Source organism: Cetorhinus maximus, chromosome 7 (assembly GCF_964194155.1).
Source record: "Cetorhinus maximus chromosome 7, sCetMax3.hap1.1, whole genome shotgun sequence".
Classification (NCBI taxonomy): Eukaryota; Metazoa; Chordata; class Chondrichthyes; order Lamniformes; family Cetorhinidae; genus Cetorhinus; species Cetorhinus maximus.
Window position 1 is genome coordinate 24,665,673 of NC_135885.1, and position 21,565 is coordinate 24,687,237.

General features: G+C 40.8%; 1 protein-coding gene across 2 annotated transcripts in view; it reads left to right on the forward strand.

The window, feature by feature from the left end:
* Nucleotides 1-2,043: 2,043 nt before the first annotated feature.
* Nucleotides 2,044-21,565, forward strand: part of rab6a (RAB6A, member RAS oncogene family) — a 91,307-nt gene continuing 71,785 nt past the window's right edge. For both annotated transcript variants that reach the window (XM_078545230.1, XM_078545229.1), the window contains exon 1: nucleotides 2,044-2,401. In XM_078545230.1, coding sequence (XP_078401356.1) covers nucleotides 2,332-2,401 — 70 coding nt within the window. In that variant the 5' untranslated portion in view covers nucleotides 2,044-2,331. The remainder of the gene's footprint in view (nucleotides 2,402-21,565) is intronic.

Below are 21,565 nucleotides of genomic sequence, written 5' to 3' on the forward strand. Positions count from 1 at the left end.
CCAGTTCAGTTTCTGGTCAATGGTAACCCCCAGGATGTTGAGAGTGAGGGATTCAGTGATGGTAATGCCATTGAACATCAAGTGGCAATGGTTGGATTCTCTTTTGTTGGAGAAGGTTATTGTCTGACACTTGTGTGGTGCGAATGTTATTTGCTACTTGTCAGTCCAAGCCAGGATATTGTCCAAGTCTTGCTGCATTTGGACATGGACTGCTTCAGTATCTGAAGTCCCCCACCCAGAGTACATTCTGCATCCTTTCCACCCTCAGTGCTTTCTCCAAGTGGTGTTCAAAATGGAGGAGCACTGATTCATCAGCTGAGGGAGGATGATACATTGTAATCAGCAGGAGATTTCCTTGCACATGTTTGACCTGAGACTTCATGGGGTCCGGAGTCGATGTTGAATACTCCGAGGTCAACTCCCTCACGACTGTATACCATTGTGTCGCCACCTCCGCTGGGCCTGTCCTGCTGGACAGGATGCTGATGGTGGTAGTGTGGGGCACTTTTTGTAAGATATGATTTCGTGAGGATGACTATGTCAGGTTGTTGCTTGATTAGTCTATGAGACAGCTCTCCTAACTTTGGCACTAGCCCCCAGATGTTAGTAAGGAGGATTTTGCAGGGTCGATAGGGCTGAGTTTGCCGTTGTCGTTTCCAGTGCCTAGGTCGGTTGATGCCGGGTGGTCTGTCTGGTTTCATTCCTTTTTTTGAGATTTTGTAGTGGTTTGATACAACTTAGTGGCTTGCTTTCAGAGGGCATTTAAGAGTCAACTACATTGCTGATGCAATGTGCTGAGCTGAACTCACAGACTCATTGCTGTGAGTCTGGAGTCACAGGTAGGCCAGATCAGGTAAGGACAACAGATTTCCTTCCCTAAAGGGCATTAGAGAACCAGATAGGTTTTTACAACATAGTCATCTTTTAATTCCAGGTTTTTATTGAATTCGAATTCCAACATTTGCTGTGGTGGGACTTGAATCCAGGCCCCAGAGCATTCTGGGTCTCTGGATTACTAGTCCAGTGACAATACCACTATGCCATAGCCTTCCCCCAAACACCATCGCTTCCCCTAGTCTTCAATACTTTCAGCATTTTGTGTTTTTCATTTCATATTTCCAGTATTTTGCTTTTGTAGAGGGAAACTGTTCCCATTGGAGGACGAGTCAAAAATTAGAGCACACCAATTTAAGGTGATTGCAAAAGCTGCAATGACAACATGAGGAAAAGATTTTTTACGCAGTGGGTGGTTAGGATCTGGAATGCACTAAGAGTGTGGTGGAGACAGATTCAGTCGTGGCTTTCAAATGGGAATTGAATAATTATCTGAAGAGAAAAAAGTTGCAATGCTACTGGGAAGTGGGACTAACTGAATTACTTATACAGAGCTGGCACAGACGAGATGGGCAAAAGGGTTCCTTCTCTGCTGTAACCAATAAGTGTCTTTCTCTGATATAAAATGCGTTATCTGAACTGACCCACAATCGGTACAGATTCCCTCTCGGCTCTCAGATTCATGTTGTTCTTTTCTCCTTTGTGTTTCCATTTTGCTCAACTAGTTAGACCTGAGTCTAAGTGCACACCAAGGATAGGCAATGCATCATTAATAGATTTAAATAAAAATAAATTTAATGGATTTAAAGTATTTTCCCTGTGTTAACTTTGAAACAAATTCATGAAAGCAGAGGTAGAATGAATGACGAGATGTAAAGGGAAAAAAATCGAATAAGTAAAAATTGTCTTATCAGGTTAAGTGCTGCAACATCCATCCAGTCGTCCCTCCAACGAACAGGGGCAAAGATCGCTGAGTGACAGGTGACGTCACCCCGTGGGTGAGATGGTAACGTGGCGCTGCGCCTGTGCGCAGGTCACTTGCCGATCAACCAAACACGAATGCGGGTCCCGCCCCTCTCCTTCGCCACCGATTGGGTGGATGACGTCTAGACGTCGCGCCGTCCCTCCGGCTCTACATCTGTTCATTGGCCAGTCGGGTGGTCAATCAAGTCTCCCCACAGCACCACCCCCCCGCTTCCCCCTCCTCCCTCCACGGGAACAGGAAGTCTTTTCCGGTCATCAAGCTTAGGTTGTCGAGCGGTGGTCAGTATAGTAACCGTGAAGAGACAAGCAAAAAAAAAAAATTGCTTGTGTTGCTCTGTGAGTGACGGTGCCCGGTGGATAATTAACAAAAGAATATATATATATATAGCCAGTCGAATCGTTTCTGAGTTAGGCCTATAACGGTTATAGATTTTAAAACATTATATTCCGGCGGCGCTCGTGAGGGGAAAAGATTTTTTTTATATATATTTTAAATTATTTCTCTTCCGCGCGATGACTTCGGGAGGCGATTTCGGGAATCCGCTGAGGAAATTCAAGCTGGTTTTCCTGGGCGAGCAGAGCGGTGAGTAGCGCCGGCTTTCAATGCCATCATGTTCTCTCCCTCCATTCGGGGCGACAGGATCGAAGGCTGCACCTCAACAGTGTCTCTCCCCCCCCCCCCCCCCCGACCCTCTCCCTCTTTTCTCCACCCCACCCTCTCCCTCTTTTCTCCCCCCCCCCCCCCCGACCCTCTCCCTCTTTTCTCCCCCCCCCCCCCCCCCCCCGACCCTCTCCCTCTTTTCTCTCCCCCCCCCCCCCCCCAACCCTCCCTCTTTTCCCCACTCCCCACGATGGACACACCTTCGACCTGAGGCCCTGGGGGAAATGGGGTTTTGGGGGGGGGGTGCAGAAAAGCATGTTTTAATTAAATAGACTGTTGAACCCTTTTATTAAAGGTTTTGATTGCAACACAGAACACCAAAGAAAACACGCATGCATTTTTAAAAAAAAAACATTCAACCTTTTTTTTTGGCTGTTGCATACATAATGGCTTTTTGATTTGCACTATTGTTGTATTTATTCGATGCACTGCTGCAAAATTTTATCTGCTTAAGTTTTATTTTTATTTATATTACTACTTTTTTTCGCCTAGGATGTCAATGTGGCGGTTGCTACGCAAACCTTTAATCAACTTGTCTTTCGCAGGTATTATTTCAGTGTTAAAACCCACACGGATCCATCCGCATTTCACTGCTGTGTGTTGCTGTGCACCAATTTTACTATTGACTAATCCTGTTTACACAATAAGGGCGTTTTTTTTAAATGGCTCATTGATTGAATCGTAATTGTCCAAAAGCAAGACCTGGGTTTTGGCAACATCTTTGTGCAACTGATTCTGCTGCGAAGGGTGAAATATTTTGGAGGAGATTATTTTACAGGGCTCAAGCCGGACTGATAGTTAATTGAGATCTGGCCTAGTAACCAGTGTAGCGTTATCTTGAGATCCAAACAACCGCACCTTGATTTTTTTTTGTCCAGACCTAGAGTAAGTAATCCCATAATTCTCCTGTAAATGATATTAAACCGCCTAATTCCCACAAACCTTGAATTCTGTAATAAGTGAAATGTGCCTCAGTCACATTCGGCACAGATAATCTGCATTTTTATCAGCACATGAAACGAGCGAAGCTTCCACTGATGTGAAGGCACATCTTTATTGCGAAGCTCGATTATGCAGCAAAGGAACTCCATATTAAATAGACAGATTAATTAGGAAGTAAATATTGCGTTTGATATGAAGCCTCAATATTTGTTTCCGAAATATGATTTGCGGCTCGTAAAATAATATATAAACGTATGATTTGATTTCGATAAAGGTCATTATGGAATGGAAATGGCTTATTGATTTGGGAGTAGCGCTCGCCACGTTTTAATTTTGATGAAACGGTGTGCTGGGTTTTGTGTGTTCACGATGCAGACATTTGTTGCCGTCAGACGAAGTTGAGTAAGAACAATTTTGTACAATTAAGACATGGCCTTTTTCATGAATTGCCTCTCCGACAGTTATTCAGCACAAAAGCCTCGAACGCCTAGGTGTAAAATCGTTATATGTTACCGTTGAAGTGTGTTTTTTTTAAAAGTTTTTTTTGTGTCGTAGTGTGTAGCAATCTTAATATAAAATGTTGACTGTTAAAGGTGTTGAAAATTTGTATTACAGAAGCATTAAAGGCTTCTGGAAGAACAATACTGAAAGCCTAACGTTCACTGGTTACTTTGATTAAAAGAGCCCAGATGACTGGAATCTGGGCGTGGTGAGCTAGTCTCCATCATTCATAGCACTGAATGCACTAGCGCAGGTCGATATTTTATTGTTTCTAGACACTAAAACTAACCACAACATTGTACATCAATGTGCCCTCGATTTTGAGTATTATATCTGAAGGCTGAAGTGTTTCATACCAATGAGATGATTTTAGCCTTTCTTTTGAAATAGGTTCTTATTGCGCACATTAACGCTTTGCAAAATTGTGCAGTTTGGGCAATTTTAGTCGAGTCAATTACAATAACTGATCCACATTAATATTTTCCATTGTACTATAAGAAATGCTTGGAGTTCCAGACAGTTGAGTTAAGTTTACTATAATTTCCCAATTTTTACTCTTCACATAGATTGTAAAATCATTTGTGAAGGCAAAGGGGGAGAAACAGGGGTAGTCAGGGCCTATGTACCTCAACTATTTGTCAAATCATCTTGGGCTGGAGTGGTCATCTGATGGGAGCCTCATTTGATTTGTGTTGATAATATTTATTGTTTTTTCTTTTTGGGTTACCATACACACACCATGAAATATCAAAAATGCTCTTGCTGTGAAGCAATAGGTTGACACAGAATAATCATTTCTTCTATGCAATCTCAGAAGTTAACTCTACATGTTTCAATGGGCCAGTAAAAAATAATACATGTTTACATTGACGCCATTTTGTGCATGGTAAGTGCATTGTTGCTTTTTTCATGAACAAGTAACAGCCCAACCAAAGATCATTCTTGCCCAAAGTTCGGAATATCAGATGAGTGCATGAAAAGCTGCAGAACTTGCTTGAGCAAGGTCTCCATGCAGCACACAGCTTGGTTCTAGCTGCAGGAAGAGACACTCCCTACTCTGCTATAGTGCAGGCTCAATGTTTCCAAGCTTCTGATTCTATGGGCCACGTGTATGTAACGTGGAGCCACAAGAGACACATGTAAAGTTTAAATGAATTTTCACACATCTCAGGCAGCTGATTAGGATTTATTTGTCTGTTGCTTTGCAGTGCTAAAAGCAGCCCTTTCAAGCCCCTCAGCCCAGAAGATTCAAACAGCATCAATCAGCCAATAAATAAATATATGCATAAGTAGAATTGAATTGCCTCGGCTTTGGGGACAGCTCGGACACTTCTGGTGTGGCCCTCCAAACAGCAAGCATGGTGAAGCACCTGTCGGACACATCCTAATCCAAACCAGTTGTTTCACCTGAACTTGCTGGAGGACTTGCAAGCCAGCTCTGAACAAACTCTTTCCTACACACAAAGCCATGTCACAAGAGGAGAAAGCATAGCTGTAACAGTGACTAACCTACAGATGAACAAGGCAGCAAACCCAATCAAAAGAACCATAAATAGGCAGGACCTCTGCCTTCTCAATTCCATACGTCAAAGAACAATCTGTTTCTGCCCTTAATGCATGTTAGTTTCCTAGTAATGGCTGCAATTCCAGGCATAATCTTTTAATGTTCTCTTTCTGCAAGACTACATAATCAAAATATGTAGTGAGTTTACATGTTTGAAATGTACATTTGACAAACTTGAAAAGAAATAAGCATATAGCAAAAAAAATGATCCTTGTTTGGTCCTAGCTAAATAAGTGATTTCTCCAATAACTTAAATTAATGTTGTTTCCTAAGCTTTGCAGCAAGGCGTAGACTTGAACAATGCAGAAAGACATTAATTGATGAAGCTTTCTTTCCTATTAACGTGGCTGAATCTTTGGACACGCAAGGCCATCTTGAAATGTTAGCAGAACTGTGATCTGCTCAGTTATTTAAAGCAGAATTTTCAAGTATGTGATTTTACTGCAGCAGTCATTTGTTTGATCCTGCTAAAATCAACCCAATAGCTCCATTGGTTAGTTCTGAACCTTTTTAAAATTTTAATTGATGGTATTGAAGAATAGTAAGATATGGGCTTGTCTGAAGCTTTCAATTGTCTCTTTGTAGCAAGAGATACTGAATTAAGGGTTGTGACATCCCTTGTGTAGAATAAACTGCAGGCCTGGCTGTCAGAAACTAGCTTGATACTGTATTAGTCAGGACCTTGACACTGGTCACTTGACCAGCCTCTTGGGTGAACTATGGATAAACAATTTCACATTGGAGTGACAGTTCTGCAAAATATCTTGCATCCAAAATACTAACCTGCCTGTGCAGATGCTGACCTACTTAGTGTATCTTCAGTATTTTCTATTTTTGTTTCAGATTTTCACATTTGGCAGATTTTGTTCGTGACATGTATAAAAAGCTATTTTAGGACTTGCTTTCACAATGGGATAAACAAACTTTGAATTTATTTTTTAATGCATGGATGTGCTTATTTTAGCCTGCTTGGTGATTCTAAATTGTATAGTACTTGGATTATTTTAGTTTCAAACTATGCTTGGCAGTTAACTGTCAATCACCATTAACTGATGCATTCTCCGTGGCATCGCCTCTAACAATCAGTGTCCACTTGCCAACCAATCAGCACTCTCTTTTCACACAGTATAAAGTTGTTGCTTCCCCTGACATTGGTATTCTTGCAATTGTCCTGATGAGTGCAAGGTGAAAAGCTTTGACACAATTTTAGTATGAAATAAGACATTTTATTTGTTCTTTTGGATTTAATGCTGAGTTGTGCAGATGATTAAATGCTAAACAGTTGTTTGGATCTCTCAAGGGCTTGGTCTTCACCATAATTGTCAGTGTTTTCAGTGTTTTTTGCCTTTCATTAAATGTCAATTTACTAAGTCATTAGTTCTCATCTCCAGTTGTTTCTAGTTGCATATTTAGGGATAATGGAATCCCAGATCCTTTTGATGTTACAGTCTTAATCTTATCGCGTGAGATTAATCAAACTTTGAAATTCCTGCAGAGGACTGGGACGTGGTGAATGCTGCCTCATTGTTCAATTAAAAGGTTAAGCTTCTTAACCGATGATTTAGTGCCACTTAGTGATAAGAAAACTGCTAGAAACTGTAAAACAGTAAATAGTGAACACTTTTTTAAAAAAAGCTCTTGAGATAAATACATAACTTTAACATGAATTTGTCATGCTTCACTAATTTCAGTTGAATTCTTCAAGGAAATAAGCAAATGCATAGACAGAATTCTATAGATGTGGTATATCTGGACCTAAGTGCTTGTTAATAATATCAGTGGTATTAAGGCAAAGAGATAAGATGGGTAAAAGATGAAAAGAATAGGGGTAAATCAATGTTTATCGAATTGGTGGGATATAATTGTCTTGTGGCCCAGGGGTCCAAAATTTGCCTGCTTTACATACATAAGCACATGGCCAACATGAAGAATGCAAAACAGTGTGCCTGGTTTAGGAAGTGGTTTGATATTTGATAAATGTAGTTCCATGGATGAATGTATAGTATATTTTGGGAGAAAAATTAGAATAAAAGTGTCTTCTGGATGGTAAAATTGTCATTGAAGAAGAGGAACAGATTTATGTGGATGGAAAAGCCATAAAATGGCAGGTAATTGTAGGCTTTTTAGGAACATCGAATATAAAAGTAAGGAGATAATGAGTATGCATGAAGCAATGGTTTGGTCTCAGTTGGAGTATTTTGTACAGTTTTGGGAACTCCATTATAGAAAGGATAATGGAGCCATAGAAGAGGTATAGCTCATTCACTAAAATGATACCAGTGATGAGAATATAGTTATGATTCAAGCCCTGGGAACACTAGGGTCAATTCAGTGGATCCGAGAATGTTGAGAGGGATCAAAGCTTGAAAGAGCCTTAGGGTAAATGAGAAGATATTTCCAATAGTATCAGATTTTATATTGAAGGCACCTGAGCATAAAATTGGTATTAGCAGCATAAAAGGAGATTAAAAGAAATGTTTTCATCTGAAAACTTTTTAGAATGTGAAATTCAGTACCACAAGTGGCTGTTGAAGCAGAGCTCATTGTAATATTTGAGCGAACTGGATAAATACAAAGTAAAATACAAAATGGTATGAGGAAAGAGCAGTGGAATGGGATTAAAATAAGATCTCTCCAGTGTAGAGAGAACATAGTGATTACATTCTGTATGAACATTTTTACTTGTGATTTTCCCTTTATAAATATAGCCTGGTGCTTGAACACTGAAATTTGAATACATGATGTTTAGACAGACATTATCAATACTTTAAAATTCCTGTGACTATCAATGAATATTGTTGAGTTGATTGTACAGTTGGAACAAGAAAAATGTTAGCTTTAATTACATTACAGTTCTCTGAAGAGAGGAAGGCCTGCAGACTTATGAAGATTGCTTAGATACTGCCTCAAGTGTTTATTTCCCCAGTGCACTGGATGCCTTAATTTTATTTCTGAGGCATTTTACATTTATGCTTGTATGGACCTTTACTACACCTGCCTGCCAAACACTGATGAAGGGCTACAGTCAGAAATGTAGTTGAAATTGTAACTCTTGAGCTGTTACAGGTACCAAGGTGCTTGTGCTCAAACTGGTGTTTAGATGGGTGACCTATAATGCAGGTGAGGTGAATTCTAAAGTAACAGCAGTATCTAATGGTAGAAGCAGTCATAAATTGGAGCATGAGAAATTGAGAAAGGAGCCCTGCCACTACATCAGTCCTGAATGTACAAAAGAGCTGAATGCCAGGGATGAGGTGTGAATGACTCCCCTTTACAGCAAGACAACAATTGACCGCACATGGCGTTGAGGAGCCCTGGGAAAATTGAATTCATTGTGAATCGGAAAGAAAACTCTCCACTGGCTGAAGACAAAGGAATATGATTGTGGTTATTGGATGGCAATTATCTCAGCCCCAGGACATTGCTGTAAGAGTTCCCCAAGGTAGTGTCCCATGCCCAGTCATCTTTAGCCGCTTCATCAATGACCTTCTTCCAGCCTAAGTTCAGAATTGGGGATGATTGCAGCGTTCAATATCATTCGTGTCTGCACCCCCCACCCAGGGCTTCAGTTGATAATTGGCAAGTAATATTTATGTCTTACATGGCAGGCAATAACCATCTCCAACAAGAGAAAATCTAATCATCTCTCCATGACATTTAACAGCATTACCATTGCTGAATCTCCTACCATCAACATCTTGGGGGCTAGCATTGACCAGAAACTTAACTGGACCGGCCATATAAATACTGTGGTTAAAAAAGCAGGTTAAAGGCTGGGAATTCTGCACACAAGCGACACAACTCCCAACTCCCCAAAGCCTGTCCACTATCTACAAGGCATAGGTCAGGAGTGTGATGGAATACATCTGGATGGGTGCGTTTCTAACAATACTCAAGAGGCTTGTTTGTTTGACTCCCCTTCCACCACCTTATATAATAATAATTCCTTCCTTCCACCACTGGGACAGTGGCAACAATGTGTGCCACCTACAAGATGCACTGCAACAACTTGCCTGAACTCCTTTGACAGCATCTTCCAAACTCTCAATCTCTACCCACTCGAAGAGCAAGGGCAGTAGATGCGTGAGATCATCACCACCTGCAAATTCCCCTCCATGTCACGCATCATCCTGACTTAGGAACTATAATCAGTGCTCCTTCACTGTCACTGGGTTGAAATCCTAGAACTAACTCCCTCCCAAACAGCAGTGAGTACCTAAACCATATTGACCGCAGTGGTTCCAGAAGGCAACTCACCACCACCACCTCGGGGGAAATTGGGGGTGGACAATAAATGATGCCCTTGCCAGCAATACCCATATCCTTTGAACAAATAAAACTGTCAGAAAGGCCAATGTTTTAAATTAATAAATTGAAAGTTAGATTGAAGATATTCTATTTCCTGGAAATATGCAAGGCACTCTGGATTTATGGCCTGGAGTCACATCTGATCGCTACAGAAAAATTGCCATTGCACCCTCAGTACGTCACGTCATGTTCAGCAAATGGATCGCTTATGATGCTCAGTCATTTAAAGTAGACAAATGTGAATGGATTTGATATTTTTGGCAGTGTTGTTTTGAAGGATGAATGTTGGAGCTGACACCAGGAGAGTTCCAAGATCTTTTATGTTCACCTAAACGGACAGAGCAAGTCTGTCTTTAATGTCTCATTTTAAAGGTGGCACTTCTGATAATGTAGCACTCATTTACTGAACTCCATCAAATTAGATTGCGTCCCAGTTCTTCTGACTCTGGTAACAGTACTAACAATAAAACAAGCTGACAATGATTTGAAGTATTTGAGCTGATTTTTTTTTTCTTGCTCAAGCTCACTTTAATAGATGGAGGGTATTGAGAGAGGGAGAGAGAGAGACAAATGGAATATAAACTGGAGTCAAAATGAAAATGTTTTTGTTTCTTGTCTTGAGCAGTAATTGTTTATTTGAGATGTATTTAAATATTTCTCAATTTAGTCCCTAGATCTCAAGAAGTGTTCCTTAATTATTTTCATGGGATCAATGGAGTTTTAAAATTTCTTACAAAGAATTTGAAATATCAGCACTCTCTTCTCATACAGTATAAAGTTGTTGCTTCCCTGACATTGATATTCTTGCGATTGTCCTGATGAGTGCAAGATGAAAAGCTTTGACAAAATGTCTTTTTTTCAGCAAAACTCAAATTCATTTAAAATCAATATGGTACTTAAAATTATTTAAACTTTCCAGCATGTTCATAAGAATGTGGTCAAATTTTAGCTGACTTAAATACACTAATATGAAATGAGGTATAGTTGCAATCAAAATTTAGTGTTAAATTTTTAAGATTGTGAGATAGGGTGGTGCAAGAGGTTAATTTGTTTCCTGAGGCTCCTATAAAATTACAATATAACAGACAAGGCTACACAAGGTAAAGTATATCTATACAGTACTTATCTCATTAAACCCTGTGGTAGCCTTTAACTCGGTCGTTTTTAAAGTACATGTAATGTGGCCCCACCACTTTCTTGGGGCAACTAGGGACACCAGCTATAACCATATCCTAACAACAAAGAAAACAAATGCTGTTTTTTAAAAAATAGGGCTTAAACTTTAACTTGCTGTTTCCTTTATTTCCCCCCACCCCCAGCCCTTTGCGTGCAGACTTATGTAGCACCTACTCTATAATTGAAACGTCTCTAGACTTTCCAGACAAATTACTATTGGAGCGTGGTGACTGTTTGTAGTGGCAGTGTTCCGTGTCTTTAACATCCTGCCCAGGAGCTGTAAGACTAAGGTTAGTTAATATTTCATGGTGGAGGGAATAGAGCTAGCCAGAGTACTTTCTCCTTTGATTAGTGCTGTAGAACCTTTAATGTTCACTGGAACAAGAAGGTGAAATTTTCATTTGATGTCTCCTTCAAAGGAGGGCTCTTCTGGCACATTTCACTCCTTGTTTGACAAAGGTTAAAAATTTAAAGACAGGCAATTTTTGTGGCCTCACTTATCTGGGACAAATGTGAGCATCAACACAAGAGTCATTCAGCGCTGTTCATAACCAACCAATCTTGATGATTAAATATTAATAAGAAACATACTTGAATGAATCTAAATGGGAAGGCCCAAATAGGTACCAGGACTGGGTTGATTGTAAGGAGCCTGATTATTTACATGCATGTTGGCATTTCGCATGTAACTTTTTAAGACTGCTTGGTGAGTTGGCTACAACTGTTTTATTTTTCACTAGTTTGGTAAACTTTTTATATTTGCAGTTCAGCCTGAGCTTCCTTGCAGTTAAGCATAAACACTGAAAATGTCCATAATGCCAAATATGGTATTCAACAAAAAAAATAAACTTCATAATTTAGTTTTTAAGCATTAATACCATGAGTGGTTCAGATGTTTGAATGAAGGTAATAAATTTTGTTTTGTTCAATTTTAGCATCATCTAGCCTCAACAGAAACATGTGTTGTGTAATTCATTTACTTTCAATGTATCTAACATCTGCAAGTACATTTGATGTCTCCCATTTTCCTCTGACCAACATCAGGAACCATGGCATAAAAGAGAAATTTAAGTTTGCCACTGAAGGGAATTCATGAGCAGGAGTTATATTATAGTTGTGCTTGTCGCTGAAAGTATCAGCGTGTTGTGTAAGTACGAGGCTGTGTAAAGAAAAACCTTGCATTTATGTAGCACCTTCCCGGGCCTTGGGACTGCCCAAAGTGCGTCACAGACAATGCAGTATGCAGTGCATATAACAAATGATCTCTGCAATCTGTCATTCTGGAAGCATATTATCATGTGATTTTTGTTCAATCTATATAGGATCATCTTTCCTTTTTAATGGTCAGTTTCAAATAAGTTCTAGGAAACAGACATATATTGTTTCAAGTCCTTGGGCTATTTTTAAAGAACAAGTAAAACTAAATTGTAGGTGTTGCTTATATCACCATGAGCTACATAACTCTTGGTTACTGATGATGTTGGAGCAGGCTTTTAACTAGGGTACTGCCACTGTGCTTTTTATTGAAATATGATGCAAGTTCTGATGGTTTTTTCCCTAGGCATACCTTGCAGTGGGAAGTTATTTAAAATTGCATAATTTAAGCAGCCTGAGTAGTTAGAAAAATTTTGAATAAGTGGACGGTTGCCCTGTTAATTTCGTAAGAAAGTGTTTACACAAATCTGTTGCCTTGAAATAGATGAGGAAAGAAACTCAAGCATGATGAAGCTGAATTCTTGCTGTTTGTTTTGTTCTGATATTTCAAAGAAGCAGCTAAAATTAGACATGACTTGTCTAATAGTCTCTGCTGATGCTTTGAAAGAGTACCCACTCAGTCTTACCCTCCTGGACTTCCCCATATCCCTCGTGTTCTAGCAGACTATTTCTTCAAAGTATAGAGACCTGAGTTCCTGACCTTGCTCCCTTAAAAACCCAAAAGGTGTGTGCCCTTTAAATTGTCATTTTTTTGTCTTTAGACCTCTCTTCTTTAAGGTCCATTGGGTACAAGCTTGAGCACATGAGTGCCTACCAGTCTAAGCCATTCATCGCTAAATCTGGCATGCCCGCTTCAAATTCTACTGGGACCTGCTGTCTTCTGGCAAAACAGTCTACTGTTCTAAGATAACCTTGGAGGGCATAGATAGCCTCAGGCTCCTTTTGTGTGCTACTCCCTGCCTGTCAAAACTATTCTCTCCTATCTCCAATGACGTGAGCAGCTCAGGAATTTCTTAGTATCCAAAATGGAGACAGTTCATTCAGCTACCTGTACTGCTGTTTTATCTTTCCCTTGTCCATCAAGCCAAATCTTTCCCCAGTTCCACCCTCACCTCAACCCTGAGCCAATGTACCTTGGATTTCTTTTCCCCATACCTACTTATATCCTCTCCAGGCTCATCTTTACCATGTGACCTATCTCTATTCCCTTAACCACTATACTCATCACCTATTTTTACCTCCCTGTTCTGTTATTGTCATATCTTGCACCAAGTTCTCCTTGGCCCTTCATCCCCTGTCCCCACAGCTCTGTTTAAAATTCTCAATCCATCTTGCTGAACCTTTCTGTCCTACTCCCTTGTCCTTAAATAGAACCCTTTTAGGTGCTGTTGTATTAATGCCTATGTGACCATGACAAAGGTAAACTTACCCTCCTTGTCCTTCTCAACCTGCGTGTGGCCTTTGACATGGTTGACCACACCATCCTCCTCCAGTGCCTCTTTGCTGTTGTCCAGCTGGGTGGGACTTCTGTCACCTGGTTCCATTCTTATCTGCCTAATTATATCCAGAGAATTACTTGTAATGGCTCCTTTTATTGCACCATTACCTCTAGTCCTATCATTTCTTGGCTCCTCTCTCTTTCTCATCTACGTGCTCTCCCTCGGTAGCATCTGAAGGCATTAGTTTGCGCGTGTACGCTGACGACACACAGCTCTACCTCAACACCGCCTCTCTCAACTCATCCATTGTTGATAAATTATCAGACTGCTCATCTGTTTGGAAAGACTGAAGCCATTGTTTTCGGACCCAGTTCCAAACTCTAGCTACTGACTCCACCACTCTCCCTGGCAACAGTCTGAGATTAAGCTCATTTGTTCACAGCTTTGGTGTCACGCATCATCCTGAGATGAGCTTCTGGCCTCATTCGTGCCATCACTAAGACCGTCTATTTCCACTTCTGTAATATCACCTGACTTTGATCCCCTCAGCTCATCTGCGGAAACCCTCATTCATTCCTTCACTACCTCTAGAAACGACTATTCCAACTCACTCCTGGTAGGTCTCCCACATTCTATCCTCCGTAAACTTGAGAGCTTGCAAAACTCTGCTACCTGTGTCTTGACTTGCAACAAGTGCCTTCCCCTATACTTATTTTATTTACCAATGTTGCACAAATTCTTAGCATTGATGTTTGATCAGTTAAGCAAATAAATGTTGGATTGTTCAATTTTCCAGATAGTAAGTTTGGAAAAAATGTTCAGACATAACCTTCTTCCGTCAATGAAGGTTGTTTCAACTTCAGGAAGAAAATCTGTTTGAGGCAACAATTTTTGTAGGGAATTATCTAATGAGGATGTACCAGTTAAACGGCATTCTTTGTTAACCTATTTAGGTAAAGATAAACACTGATAGCTGCAGGGCTCTGTACCTTGCAAGATGCTGGTTCCTCAAAATAATTAAAATAGAGTTTGCTCAGTAGGTGAGGTCTTATTGATGGACCTTGTACAGGACTGATGCAGTTGTCATTGCTTTGGCTTCAGTTACAATTGATATCAACTATGACAGGATGACTCAGTACTTGTTACAGAACCCACTCTTGGAAGTCTTCCTACTGCAAATACAACAGGAAATGGGCAAATCGAAGATGTTTCTTGTAGGCAATTATCTGAAGATGTTTAATGTATTGTTTTCTGTTTAAACCTGTTTGATTTAATGCACAGTATTGCTTAACTATTAGTTTGTCTATCACTGTTGACTCTTAAAAATATCTTGTTTTTTATCTTGCTGCTTTATTTGGTGATGACTAGAATAGTTCAGTGATGAGCAGACATGGGTGTGTTAGTGAGGGAAAAGATAGTGACTGTTGTACTACTTCCCCAAAGTGTCTGTGATTCTATGAGGACAAGGCAAAGTTTGGATGAATTTGCATCTTTGGCTTCCCAGTAAACTCCATTAAATCTGTTTTTCTTGGACTTGTTTATATTTGAGTTCTAAGGTGAATTTCATAGCAGTATATATTATCTTGTGATGTTTCTGATTAACTAGGAAAATATTGAGCTTGTTCTGCCCAATGGTGTATCAATATGCAGTGACTTTCATTTAACTTGGTTAGTTGCCTGTACAGAATTGCTTCAGCATTGTCTTCAAGTTCATGCTGATGCAGGTTTCGATGCATCAACTTGATTTTGCATATTTAGATACTCAGAAACCCTTGACTTTATTCTGCCATGCTTTATAATCCTAATTGCATGTAGAGTCAAAAAAAAGTTGCATTTCTATAGCATTTTCCACAAACTTGGGACATCCCAGTGTACTTTGTATCCAATTAAGCACTTTTGAAATATATTCATGCTTGTAGGAAATGTGGCAGCCAATTCAAACGTGCCATGGTTCCGCAAACAGGAATGAAAGATGACTAAGCACTCTTGTTTTAAGTAATGTGATGCTGATTGGGGAGGTCTTGTGGTGCAGTGGTAGCATCTGGGCCAGAAGCTCTGGGTTCAAGTCCCACTTCAGGACTTGATGGCCATGGATGGTGTGTTTATAACATGGCCAAACAGGTTGACTATCTGCCTGTAAATCCTTCCAGTATGCCTGATGGCAGGTGGTAATAGTTATTGATCAGCCATATTGCAGAAGGCAACAGCAAACCATTTCAGTACTTGCCAAGCATAACCATGGACCAAGCCAATGAAAATCCATGGTTGCCAATGAATGCTCTCTTAGGGCATGGTACCTGAAGGAGGAGGCGCATGCTGATTGAGAGAGAAATGTTGACCAGGCCGCCAGAAATCTCTTGTTATTCGAATAGTGCTGTGGGATCTTTTACATTCACCCAAGAGGGCAGATGAGATATCAGTTTAATGTCTCATCCAAGGGACAGCGCCTCAGGCACTGAAGTGTTTTCTTGCACTTTAAAGCACCAGCCTAGATTATATGCTCAAACCTCGAGTGGAACTTCAACAAGCCAACTTCTGACTCTTGAGAATGCTACCGCTAAGCCAAGGATGACTAAGTGGACAAAGAGCAATATTAGATTACATCCCTGCTCTACGAATGGGATTTAACTCCACGTACCCTTAACCATTATAACCCTTCAATTCTCTTACAGGTATGGTGGTGCTCAGAACTGGCAATTTATTTCTGCTTCAAGAACAATAAGGCTTTGTATGTGATAGGGTGAGGGCACCTAATGTTATAGGAACATGGGAGCAGGAGTGAGCCACACGGCCCCCTTGAGTCTGCTACGTCATTTAACTAGATATGGGATCATCTACCTTAGTGCCATTTTCCCGCATGCCCCCATATCCCTTGATATTAGTATCTAGAAATCTATCGTTCTGTCTTGAGCATCCTCAATGACGGAGCTTCCACAGCCCTCCGGGGTAGAGAATTCCAAAGATTCACCACCACCTGAGAGAAGAAATTCCTCCACATCTCAGTCTTAAATGGCTTGCCTCTGATTCTGAGACTGTTCCCTGGTGCTAGACCCCAAGCTGGGGGAAACATCCATCCTTCATCTACCCTGTCTAGCCCTTAAAAAATTTTGTAAATTTCAATGAGATCACCTCTCGTTCTTCTTAACTTGAGAAAATACAGGCCCAGGCTCCTCAATCTCTTCTCATAGGACAGTTCCCCCATCCCAGGAATTAGTCTGGGGAACCTCCTCTGCACTCCCTCCATGGCAAGTGTGTCCTTGCTTGGATAAGGGGACCAAAACTACACACTGCTCCAGGTGTGGTGTAACCAAAATTGAAGCAAGATATCTTTACCCATGTGCTCAAATCCTCTTGCGATAAAGGCCAACATACCATTTGCCTTCCTAATTGCATGCTGCACCTGCATGTTAGCTTTGTGACTTATGAACAAGGATACCCAGGCCTCTTTAGACATCAACACTTCCCAGTTTATCACCATTTAAGGAGAACTCTGCACCTCCGTTGTTCTTATCAGTGGATAACCTCACATTTTTCCACATTATGTTCTATCTGCCATATTCTTTCCCAGTTACTAAACCTGCCCAAGTCCGTTTAAAGCCTCTTTGCATCCTCCCCACAATTTGCATTCCTATCTAGTTTTGTGTTACCCGCAAACTTAGAAATATTACATTTAGTCCTCACATCCAAATCCATTGTTAAAGATTCTGAACGCTTGGGCCAAAGTACGTATCATTGTGGTACCCCACTAGTCACAGCCTGCCAACCTGGGAATGACCTATTTATTCCTACTGTTTTCTGTCCATTAACCAATCCTCAATCCATGCCGGAATATTACCCCCATCCCATGTGCTCTAATTTTGTTTACTAACAACCTGTGTGGTGCCTGATTAAAATCTTTTGAAAATCTAAATACACCAGATATGCTAGTTCCCCTTGATCTATCCTGCTAGTAACATCCTCAGAAAACGCCAATAGGTATGTCAAACATGATTTCTCTTTCATAAATTCCTTTTGACTCCCTGCAGTTGTTATTTTGTAAGTGTACAGTTATCACACCCTTTACAATAGATTCTAGTATTTATCCAACTACTGGCGTCAAGCTAACAGGTCTGTAGCTCCCCATTTTCTTCTCCCCCCTTTCTTAAACAGTGGGGTTACATCTGCAACCTTCCAATTTGCAGGCACCTTTCCAAACCTATAGATTTTTCAAAGATGACCAATGCATCCACTATCTTCATAGCTGACAATTTCAGCACTCTGGGATGTAGATCATCAAATCTTGAAGATTTATCAACTTTCAGTCCCATTAATTTCACTAGTACATTAGTCATAGAGGTCTACACAGAAAAAGGCTCTTTGGCCCATCAAGTCTGTGCCAGTCAAACAAGTACCCAACTATTCTAATCCCATTTTCCAGCACTAGGCCCATAGCCTTGTATGCCATGGCATTGCTTGTGCACATCCAAATACTGCTTAAATGTTAAATTAATGAGGGTTTTTGCCTCTACCACCCTTTCATGCAGTGAGTTCCAGATTCCCATCACCCTCTGGGTGAAAAAATTCTTCCTCACATCTCTAAACCTCCTGCCCCTTCCCTTAAATCTATGACCCCCCTGGTTATTGACCCCTCCACCAAGGGGAAAAGTTCCTTCCTGTCTACCCTATCTATGCCCCTCATAATTTTATACACCTCAATCATGTCCCCCCTCAATCTCCTCTGCTCCAGGGAAAATAATCCCAGTCTATCCAATCTCTCCTCATAACTAAAACTCTCCAGCCCAGGCAACATCCTGGTAAATCTCCCTTGCACTCTCTCTGCATTCTCCAATTCTAAGTTTATACTAATGCTGAAGCAGATCATATCCAAATGCATCAAGACCTGGATAAAATCCAGGCTTGGGCTGACAAGTGGTAAGTAACATTTGCACCACACAAGTGCCGGGCAATAACCATCTCCAGTGAGAGAGAATCTAACCATCGCCCCTTAACACTCAATGGCATTACCATCGCTGAATCTCCCACTATCAACATCCTGGGGTTACCATTGACTGGAAACAGAACTGCACAAGCCATGTAAATACTGTGGCTACAAGAGTAGATCAGAGGCTAGGCATCCTGCGGCGAGTAACTCTCCTCCCTGACTCCCCAAAGCCTGTCCACAATCTACAAGGCACAAGTCAGGAGTGTGATGGAATACTCTTCACTTGCCTGGATGAATTCAGCTCCAACAACTCAAGAAGCTTGACACCATCCAGGACAAAGCAGCCCATTTTATTGGCACCCCATCCACAAAGATTCACTCCCTCCATCACTGACGCACAGTGGCTGCAGTGTGTACCAACTACAAGATGCACTGCAGGAACTCACCATGCTTCCTTAGACAGAACCTTCCATACCCATGAGCACTCCATTTTGAAGAACAAGGGCAGCAAACACATGGAAACAGCACCACCTGGAAGTTCCCCTCCAAGTCACACACCATCCTGACTTGGAAATATATTGCCGTTCCTTCACAGTGGCTGGGTCAAAATGCTGGAACTACCTTCACCACGTGGACTGCAGCGGTTCAAATAGGCAGCTCACCACTACCTTCTCAGGGGCAGTTGGGGGTGGGCAATAAATGCTGGCCTAGCCAGCGGCGCCCACACCCCATGAATAATTAAAAAAACAATCCCTTCAGTTCCTCATTCTCACTAGTCCCTTGGTTCGCTTTTATTTCTGGGAAATTTTTTATCTTTTGCTGTGAAGACCGATACAAAGTAATTATTTAGCTTCTCTGCCATTTCCCTATTCTCCATTATAAATTCTCCCATCTCTGCCTGTACTGGACCCACATTTTTCCTTGTTAATCTTTTCCTTTTTACATAACCTATAGAAGCTTTTACAGTCCATTTTGTCTCTTGCTAGTTTCCGTTCTTACTCTATTCTCCCTTTATCAGTTTCTTGGTCCTCCTTTGTTGAATTCTAAAATGCTCCCAATCCTCAGACTTATTACTTTTTTGGCAACTTTATAAGCCTTTTCCTTTCATCTGATACAATCTTTAAATGTCTTTGTTAGGCACAGTTGACTCACTATTCCTGTTGGGTTTTTGTACCTTAAAGGACTGTATATGTAATTGCCCATGTTCTTTCAATACTAGCCATTGTCTGTACACCTCATACCTTTTAATGTCTTCTTCCAGTCCGCCACAACCAGCTTGCCCGTCATACCTTCATGGTTTCCTTTGTTTATATTTAAGACCCTAGTTTTGGATTGAACTACATAGAATTTTCTATTAAATTTGTAAACTACCATATTGTGGTCACTCTTTCCTAAGGGTTCTTTTTCAACAAGATTATTAATCAGCCCTCTATCATTGCATAATACTAGATTTAAAATAGCCTGTTCCCTAGTTGGTTCCTCAACATACTGCTCCAGAAAACCATCTTGTACACATTCCAGGAATTCGTCCTCCACAGCATTAATACTAGTTAGATTTACCCAGCCTATATGTAAATTGAAGTCTCCCATGATTACTGTTTGCACCTCTAATTTTCAGATTTATACCATGTCCTACATTACCACTACTGTTTGGTGGCCTATAAACTACTCCTACTTATGTTTGCTGCCCCTTGCAGTTTTTTGGCTGTACCCAAACTGATTCTACTTGTTCTTCTGATCTAAGATCCTCTCTTAAATCGTGTCTCACTAATGTACTGATCTCATCCCTTATCAGCGCTACCCCATGTCCTTTTCCTTTTTGCTTGTCCTTCCTAAATGTCGAATATCCTTGAATATTTAGTTCCCAGCCTAGGTCACCCTGCAGCCACATCTCCGTAATGGCAATTAGATCATACCCATTTACTTCTCTATTCGTGCTATCAATTCCCCTATCTTATTGCGAATGCTGTGTGCATTCAGAGTGTCTTCTGTCTTTTTAACGTTATTCTGTATTTTGACTCTTTGATGCTGGCCTTTGTTTCTGTTGCCTTCCATTTTAGTTACTACTTTTGTACTTCCCATTGCCAGCTTTGTTTTTCTCCTATCTGAATTCCCTCTTGGGTTCCCATCCCCCTGACGAGCTAGTTTTAAACCCCCCAACAACACTAGCAAATCTCCCTGCAAGGATATTAATCCCAGTCCTGCTAAGGTGTAACCTGTCTTCCCTGTACAGGTCCCATCTGTCCCAGAACCTATCCCAATGCATCGGAAATATAGAGCCCTCCGTCCCACACCATTTCACCAGCCACGCGTTCTTTTGCTCAATCCTCCTATTTCTGTGCTCACTAGCATGTGGCACTGGGAATAATCCTGAGATTACCTTAGAGGTCCTGCTTTTCAGTCTCTTTCCTAGCCTGCAAAAATCTACCTTCAAGACCTCATCCTCCTTTTTACCTATGCTATTGGTACCAGTGTGGACCAGGACCTCTGGCTGTTCACCCTTTCCAAAAGAATGTCCTGCAGCCACTCGGTAACAAAAGACATTATGGAACACTTTTTAAGAAGACTCTATTCTTGGTATACAGCCTTGCAAGATTACAATTTGATGTATTTGGAGGGGAAGTCTTCTTACTGAGGAAGATTGTACCTATCACAGGGAATCTATTTCTGTTGACAGATTGGAAATTATATGTAAAATTAATTTAAGCTATTGTAGCATTCATGCTGTCTGCCAAGGCTGCCATTTTACATGTTGGCATGCTGAGCAAACTATAAATATATTCCTTCCCCATCTGCAGGCCGTCCCACTTTATAGTTAGCATGTGGTTCAATGACAGTTGCAGAGGCACATTAAAACCATTTGTGTCTCTAGCTGACTTTGAAAGGAGGTGGAATTAGGGGATCAATTCCCTATTTGCAATGCATATGTGAAAGTGCTCAAATTTACATTTAGAAAATGTATGTAGGTGCTTTAGAATGTGATTATTATCCTATCAAAAATGCAGTAATTTTTAAACTTA